The 8685-nt window shown below is 56.9% G+C and overlaps 2 protein-coding genes across 2 annotated transcripts; both read left to right on the top strand.

Annotated features, from left to right (window-relative positions):
• Positions 1–3693: 3693 nt before the first annotated feature.
• On the top strand, positions 3694–5211 carry MAM_02440 (Zinc finger, C2H2-type/integrase, DNA-binding protein; the record flags this gene model as incomplete). The annotated part of the gene is made up of 3 exons (XM_040821239.1): positions 3694–3708; positions 3805–4364; positions 4467–5211. The coding sequence occupies 3 exons, from the start codon at positions 3694–3696 to the stop codon at positions 5209–5211; spliced, it is 1320 nt and encodes a 439-aa protein (XP_040680653.1).
• Positions 5212–6383: 1172 nt separating this feature from the next.
• MAM_02439 (uncharacterized protein) lies at positions 6384–7550 on the top strand (the record flags this gene model as incomplete). The annotated part of the gene is made up of 3 exons (XM_040821238.1): positions 6384–6685; positions 6749–6830; positions 6894–7550. 3 exons carry the CDS (start codon positions 6384–6386, stop codon positions 7548–7550), a joined length of 1041 nt encoding a protein of 346 aa, XP_040680652.1.
• Between the last annotated feature and the right edge of the window lie 1135 nt (positions 7551–8685).

Raw genomic sequence — 8685 nt, 5'->3', positions numbered from 1 at the left:
TTTTTTTTTTTTTTTAATTTCATTTTGATTTTTCTTTTCGGGGCCGTGGGCGGCCGGTCAAGCCAGCCAGCCAGCCATTGACACGCGCCTCTGCAGAGGGTGGCTTTTTATTGAATTCAGTTACTCGGTCCCGTGTCGTGACGGATTTTTGACTCGAGAATTACGAATCGTGCGCTCCGTACTCCGTACTCGGTGCTCTGTAGGTCGAATCCACTGCCTGTCCGGACTCCAGGCGCACCGCACCGGTCGACGTGCATGCTCGTCGTCATGTTTCTTTGGCCTCGCGCATGGGGCGGCTTGCGCTTGGTCCCGTGCCGCCTCCTCCTCGAGCAGGTGCCATCTGATGGTCGTCACACGCTCTCCTGAACGTGCCGCAAGCTCCAGTGTCAAATCGTTACCATGCCATCGTTGCAACGGCCACCGGCGCCCAGCTGCTCACTGCTCACTGCTCACTGGGCACTGGGCACTGGGCACTGGGCACGACGGGGCTTCGCATCGATTTCAATAGTCTGGCTCGAATGGAAATAAAACAAAAAAAGGGAAGCCCATGTCTACGTACTATACTAGTAGTACGTACTTGCCTCCCCGCCCCTGCCTCCTCTCCCCTGCCCCCTGCCCCCTGGTGCGAACTCTCCCCACCACAGCCGGTTGCGAAAAGCGCCAGACTTGCGTACCCCGCCTTCTGTTATGCACTTTATCATACTTCAAGTCGACCCCTCGTCTAGTCGGTCAATACGCGTCGCCAAATAATACGTGTACATACAACACACGTACTCAAGTAGGAAGCCCATGCATGGGTTAGCTAAAAAGATTTGGGGAGACCCTTCGATATTTGTCCCTCCGACGTGCCTGCCTACAGTTCAACTCTCTCGCCGCCAGCAAGTCAGTGCACCACCAACGCGAATATCTTCAGCGATGAGGGCTGAACCAGCCGGGACGGAAAGGAAGCAAAAAAGCCACAAAAGATACAAAGAGGGCATGCACCCCAGTGCCAGTGATGCCGGGGGCAAACTCAAAGAATAAAACAACCCGTGACGACCAACCGTGCCGACACCCCCAGGAAGCTGGACTTTGCAGCTCGTCTCTGCAGCCACCGAACAGGCAGGCGGCCATGCATGACATGACATGCCATGCCCATGCCACGCCATGCCATGCCATGACGCCCCGGCCCGGGTGCAATACACACACACGCCGGGCCGGGTTCAGGAACCTGACGGCGGTTTTTCTGCTGGCTCTTCCCCCGCACGCGAACCCAAGCAGATGGAATCTCATGCGCCTGTCGGCTGGTGGTGTGCCCAAACGGGCGGCGTCCCACCGTCGTCCCGGGTATCAAAGTCGAAGTCAAGGTATACACTGCAGAGTGTATTCAGGTCAAAGGCGGCAGAGCGTCGACGCCAGACTATCCTTTTTTTTCTTCTATTTTTGTTCTCCCTCTTCGACATTGACATTGACATGGTGCCGCGACCCCAGCCTTTGCCAAATGCATCTTTTTTTTTTTGGCCCAACCAACCAGCCGAGGGCGGGGCTCGCTCGCATCGGGACCTCGGACTAGCGCGGCCGGGCAGGTAACGTCGTAGCCTTGGGCGACCATCATGTGAAGTAGTTACGAGTCTACTGCATTGGGCACTAGAAGAGAAAGGGGGGAAAATACTAACCGTCCTAGATTGCGTTTCGCCGCGCTAGACTGCTACTAAAAGAACCTAAAAAAAGGAACCTAAAAAAAAAGAAAAGGAAAAGGAAAAGAAGGAAAGAAGGAAAGAGAGAGAGAGATAGAGAGAGGGAGAGAGAGAGAGAGCGCTAGGTGAAATACCAATGATCCGTTTCAATCGTGCTTCGAGTACACCGTTTGTCTGGCCGGCGGCAGTCTGCACTTGCAGCCTGGGCTGCTTTGGACTGAACCCAACACCCGAAGGCGTCTCGAGGCTCGCGCTGCTCTGCATCTCGCTCGGCGGGCGAGGGCTCGATGCCCTCCGTCCGTGGTCCGTAGCGCCTGAGCCCCCTGAAGCGTCGTCACCGCAGCGGCCGCGATGCTACTCTGTCCCCTCGGGGGCTCCATTTCCAGCGAGTCTGCTAGCACTTGGACACCGTCCAGGGGGAGGGAAAGGGCACCTGGCCCGGCGACACGGCCAAGTGCCTCCACGGAATCAGTCGAACAGCTGGCACGCTCTCGAGGCTCCCTGCCGCCGCCCATACTCACTGCCATCGGCACCCGATCTGGGGCTCAGCCCAGGTCAGTTCTGGCGGCTGCCGCTCTCCAAACTCCCTCCACCGACCTGGCGCCCCTTGTACCCGTCCGTCCGGCATCTTGCTCCCACCCACTTACGGAGTACTTGCTCGAGTACTTACTTACTTAAGCAAGTAAGCACTTAGGTACATGCTCCGTCCCGCGCACCTCATTCGCCCAACCCGTCCCAGCTCCCCAGACAGACGACCCGGGGGTCCATCCATCAGCGTGTTCAGAGCGTGTCCCCTCCCTCCCTCCTCCCCGGCCAACCAATCCATCCATTCAGCATCGGCCCACGTTTCGCGCCCTCGCCCACCCGGACGACCACCACCCCCCCAACGAACCTGATCATCATCCAGCCAGCCAGCGTGCTCAGGTAAGCCGCAGCCTCTATCCCACCCGGACCCCGCCGTCGAAGCCTGGGGCGGGCGTGCGTGTGTACGTGGTGCCCAGCGTCCCCAGTCCCGGCGTTTGGAAGCCGCTGGAATCGACCACCACCGCGCTCGGCCGACCACCGACGGCAACAACGTTGGCGGCGCCCGCGCGGCGTCCAGGTAGCAGTCCATTTATATTAGTGAATTCCACGGGCGCAAGACTCAAGAGTACCCCATTGGAGGGCGCAAAAAAAAAAAAAAAAAAAGCACAGCCTTCCGAGCATCAGAAAGCACAATTGGACTCCGCAACTACCACGTACTGGAGCCCATTACAATGTGATGATTAATGTGCAGTTGCAGCCCGACGCAGGATCCTTGGCCACTACGTACGTACTCCCTCGAGTCCTCGCCCCGTGGGTGCAGCGCAGTGCTGCGTGCTGGGCAGATGTCCTAACCGGAGTCGTCGCAGTCGTCGCTGAGACAGACGCCCGCCAGCCCGCCCGCCCGCTCGCCCGCTCGAGCTCATGTCCACTCCTCAATTGGCAGGCGGTCCATGGACGCACTGCCAAGTACAGGCACAGTTGAGCACTAACTGGTCCCGTAACAAGGCGTACAGAACCCCCCGTGCCCGTGCTGTTAGCCCTGCGCTTCACCACGCACCAGCCTCGACTGCCAAAGTCAACTCAACGACAAACGGCCGCCCCTCCGCTCCGTTGGCTCCATTTGCGATCCCGATAATCGCAAGAGCTGGGGCGCCGGCCAATCCGCCCCAACGCCTGCACTGGCGCACTTGCACACACCCCCTCCCCTCCTCTGCTGCCTCACACACACACAAGACACACGCACACACGGCGCCCCCACGGCTTGTCTGTGAGCCTGTCCCAAAATATTATTTCTCGCCCGCTCTGCATTTTGTGAAGCCTAGCTGACACTCTCCAACGTCCGGCAAATTTCAGACATTCCCACCCTCGTCCGCACACACTGCATATCCGACAACGCTGCATCAACGAGACTGAACATCGTGCGGCATTACCCATCTCCGTGACGGTCCAGCGTCTGTCGTCTCGCTTCTCCGAGCTACCCAAGTCGTTGGCAATGGCCTCCTCAAAAGTATGACCAATCGATTTGGGCATGCCTTGCACGCTTGAAACCCGCTCTCGCGAGACCTCAGTCTGTACTGACCATCGTATTTCGTCAAATGTTCAGGAAATGCAGTCCGCCTCCAGGCCATTGACGCTTCAGCGTCCGTCCGTGTCGAGCCCCTCGGCCACCGCGATACCCGGCCGCTCCCATGCTCGAAACAACTCGCACTCCCTCCTCTCCTCTTCCCTCAACGCGAACCACCGCGTGACCCGACGCAAGTCCGTTACGAACCCGGGCCCCAACGTAGCGGCCCTCACGGCCGCCGTTGCCAACAGCGACCAAATTGCTGCTATCCCCATCCTCAACGGCGGACGACGAAACACAATCTCCAAAGCGGCCCTCACCAAGACATCCCTCGCCGGCAGCCTCCCCTCCCCCCCGGCTAGCCTGCCAACTAATAAGGCCATTCCCGACATCAAACAGGATGTGCACGACAGCGCCATCGACGACGGCAATGACGCTTCAGCCGACGACGAAGATAACAAGTCCGAGAAGGCCCGCATTCGGCGGGCCAGCGACGGCTCACCACTCGTGAAGGAGCCCAAGAAAACCAATCGTGTCGAGGTTCGCTGTGACAAGTGCGGCAAGAGTTACAAGCACAGTAGTTGCTTGACCAAGCATTTGTAAGTGACCGCATGTTAATCCTCCTCCGTGGTTCCTGCGCGGTTGGAACCTCCAGACGTCGAAACCAGACCATGGACTTTATGCTGACTCTATTTCGCTAGGTGGGAGCACACACCCGAGTGGTCCTTGACGTCGAAGCTACTCATTTCAAAGCACCAGCAAGTGCAGCTTCTGGAAGCCGCTTCTGTACTTGTCGCTATGAACGACAAGGAGAGCACGGCTACACCGCCCGATTCAAACAAGGACTCTGCCAGCGAGCCTGATTCTTCATCGCCTGCTGCCTCGGGCTACTCAGATCACGTCGAACGACAAAGCTCGGCCGATACAACCCCGCCGCCAATGTTGGAAGAAACTGGCCTGAGTGGGTTGTCATACCGCGACGGCAGTGGTGCTGGATTTGCCCGAAGCTACCAGTCTGCCGTCTCCGGCAGCATTCCTCGGGGCTCAGGTTTCGGACATTTCCGACAGCCCAGCCACGAGCGCCGTCCACCGTCTTCTGGTGCCAACCGGACCGGCGAGGATGACCGTGACTTGGCTGCTGCCGTTGAGCTGCTCAGCTGCAGTTTCAACAGCAACAATGGATCCCACAGCACCGTCACTGTACCCTTGGATGCACCTCCTGTACCACCAGTTCCCGCCCACTACCTTGGCCAGGCTGCTTCGTTTTCGAGTGCGGGATTCATCAACAGTTTCCCCCAACGTCAGCCAGAGAGCTTTACCCGAGGCGAGATGAGACGTGGGGTTGAGGATGTCAAGATGGAGGACAGTGATGACGACTTCGACATGCCTTCTCGAGCTCGGAGTGACGAAGATGACGACGGCGTTTTCGGTCGCATGGAGGAGTAAGTTGCAATGAAGCACCATGTTGTTGTTCTTTGGATACAGTAATATTTTTGGTTCTGCACGAGCCTCCGGGTTCCATGGCTGCGGAGTTGGGTTTTTGGGTTGGTAGGAAAGGGCTGGCGTGGTGTCTCATATGTATCATGATATATACTCGAACCTGTATGAGGTGGTTCAGCTCCGCCGCCAATCCTCAGCACCGAAGAGTGGAAGCCTTTTCTGCAGACGGTCATTTTGGGCCGTCGCCTATTCGCAGACGAGATTGCATCTCCACGAGGTTAAAGTGAGGATTCGGAACAGGCGTCGAGCGTACACCCGAATAAATACCAAATGAAGCGAAATTTTTATGTAGGATCCCGTTACCTTGGAAACATGCCGTGTACCTTGAGCGGGAACACACGTGTATTTGCCGAGTTGTCGAGGCAGAACGAGAAGGAGCAATTGGGGAATTCTGGCAAGTTGGTCGTCAAAGCTTTAAGCAGTCGTCTTTGCAAAACACGGGATGTTTCCAACAGACCCGTCACAATTGATACAGCCCGTACATGAAGAATGGACGGATTTAACTTGGCACAATTAATAGAAATTGACAAAATAATCCAAGTTTATTCATCATGGAGGGTTGGAAAGCTCTTCTCAGGCCGTCGTTTGACGAACCACAGAAGGCCAAAAATCAGAAAACAAGACTTCCAGTCAAGGCGAGTGAGCGAGCGTTCAGGAGAGAAAAAATTGACCGGTCCAAGTCCCCTCGACTGTTGCTGGTGGAGACGGTTGGACCAGTAAACTGCCAGGGGCACTCGCTCCTACCGTCGGAGCCCCGGCTCTTGACTCTTGAGACGTTGTCCTAGCGACATGTTTGATGTCACCGTCCCCACTGATGGGTGCTTCGACCAGCTTTGCTTCCCGCCTCCCTCCCCGCGCGCGCGAAGACTGCAAACAGTGAACACAGACGTCTGGCGCATGGTCGCGGCTCGCACGCAGCATTTCGCACGGTACTTTGATGGGCTGATTTGCTCGAATCCCTTGTCGACCTTGACGCTCTGTTGTTGTTTGCTTTTATTTCTTTTTTTCTTCAGGCCCCTTCGTCTCCGTACACGCACGCGCGTTCTTCCAGGCGCGTCTGTCGAGTGCGGACATTGCCAGCCCTCGCCGACTAGTAATCCGAAGTATACTCTGAAACCATGGCGCCGACCAGACGAAGCGCAAAGTCGGACGCGACTCCGACTGGCAGGGCGGAAGATAGACCTGCGGGAGCCAAGGGCGCTGTGATTACGGCGGCGGAGGAGGTCGCGGCGGAGGCCGTCGAGTCCGGGAACGGCAGGCTTCCTTGCGCCGTGCAGTTCCCCTTGACGGTCGCGTTGAGGTTTGCTCTGTCGACACTCGGTCGCATCGTCATCTCGCAGGTGTCAAGTGGGGAGCTGGAGTCGTTGACCCGGAGCCAGGATACGTGGGGAGAGGTGGCACTTGTGACGGGATGGAACATGTGAGTTGGCCTCGTCGTTGGTGAAGACGCGTCCCCGTATGCCATGTTGACGCTCTGTGCCAGTTTCGAGCTGGCGCTGGGGTGGTTTGGCAAGCTGGATAGCCTCGAAGCGGGCGCCGCGACTATCCTGGCTCACGGGCCGGCCGTACGTGTAAACCGTCATCTTGGCCGTGCTTTGAAGGCAGACACGCTGATCACCTGGCGCTAGTTCTACCTGCTCGCGGCGTTCTACAACCTCGCTCCTGCGACCGCCATCTCTGGGCTAGCCGTTGACGTGATTTCCGTCGCGCTGCCTTTCTACCTGGTCCGCCCTCTTTCTTCGGCCTATGAGTCGACCGCCAAGACGAACCGCGACGGTCTAGATGTGCCCATGCGGCTGCTGACCACCGTCCTCTCCACGGCCATCTACACCGTCACGCTGGTTCTCTCGCTGCGTTTCTTGATGCCTCGAATCCTCGTTGTTTACTTCAGTGGGCTTCCCAGCCTCGAGCCGGCGTACTCTGCCTCATATACGAACAGCCTCCCTGTTACGGTTTTGTTCGGACTCGCTGCCAGCGCCTTCATCTTTGCGCCGTTCGCCAACACTGGCAAAGCCAAGGAAGATTCCAGGATTGAGCAGTTTGATCCTGTGAGCGCATCCCTGGCCCAGACTGTTTGGTGGAACTTTTGGGGATACACAGCCAAGACCAAAGTCTTGATTCGACGAACGGCTTTTGCTGTGCTTTTATCAGGTGTCGGCACTTATCTTGCCTGCACCAGGGCCATGTATGGTATCGAATCGACTGGTGCCACTGCGTATGCTGGTCTCTGGGCTGCAGCTGCGTTGTTTGTCGGCGTTGGTCTGGGTCTTGTAGGCGGCGACTAAGTCGCTCCCTACGGCACCAACCAGCTTGGCTCTGTAGGGTATCGTGGTGGATGGTGATTAATCGAGGTTAGCAGACTGGTAAAGGGAGGGAAAGGGGGGCTTGGGCAAATCCAGTCTCCGGACAAAGGCGGATGGATAGTTCTTTTATTGAGATACCACGGTGGGATTTTGGAACCGCGTTTGGGTTCGCGGCGTGCTGTTACGCTGGTTCAAAGTTGACGCTAGGGAGAATGTACCAACCCGGATGCTGTGTATCTATCTATCTTGGCTTAGGATGCAAAGTCTGATTGACATATTCTTTGCGTGTTCTCCAATCCAATGTAACACAGTGCAACGAACCTGAGAAAGAGTCCTGTAAAGTAGTCTTGGTTCTTGTAGGTACGGGGAAACCAGGCACATGCACGATCGGCTGACGTGCAGATTCTCAGTTTGCCTGACAACGAAACAAAGACACAACCTCGTTGGCTAGAGCCGAGAAAGAAGACACGAATTCGGCATTTCCTGCCAGCTGCGCTGTCATTAGTGCAGGATCATGGTTGGTAAGATATGTGCCAGTATGGGCAGATAGCCGGCCCAAGTAGGCCGGTGTTTGATGACGGCTTTTGCAGATTGGGATTTGGGCTGGAGCTGGCGCGGTATAGGAAGTCATACAGGCGGGCGCAGGGCTGGCATGTCGGACGATTAACTATTCGTTGACGTTGCAGCTGGTTGGATTGTTCACATGCCTGGCGATGCAAGGTTGGCGGTGCCAGCTTACCATTCATTATCGATGGCCTGGCAGCTGCCAGGGAAGGTTGCAGCCTGCCAGACCGGGAAAGGCAGGGAAAGGCAGGCATGTCCCTTGCCTTTCAAGCTGCAGCTCCTTCCTTGCAGCCGACCAGGCAGTCGACTTCAGATTCCATACGGACTACTCTGTACTCGGTAACTCGTATGAAGAAATTGGTCAACTTGATTGCAATCAATCGAGTGTGCACGAACACCGCAACTTCACCTTCCGTCTTTGCGATTGCGGCAAGCCAAGAGTTCTCTGGCTCGAGTCTCTCGGCACTCGACTTTTGGCGACGTAGGATGACGAGAAGAACGGGATGACGGGATGTGGGACGCGGGACGTGAGACCACGGACTGCTGGCCTGGC

The sequence above is a fragment of the Metarhizium album genome (assembly GCF_000804445.1).
Source record: "Metarhizium album ARSEF 1941 chromosome Unknown scaffold_4, whole genome shotgun sequence".
NCBI lineage: Eukaryota > Fungi > Ascomycota > Sordariomycetes > Hypocreales > Clavicipitaceae > Metarhizium > Metarhizium album.
This window is presented reverse-complemented; position numbering and strand designations above follow the sequence as displayed.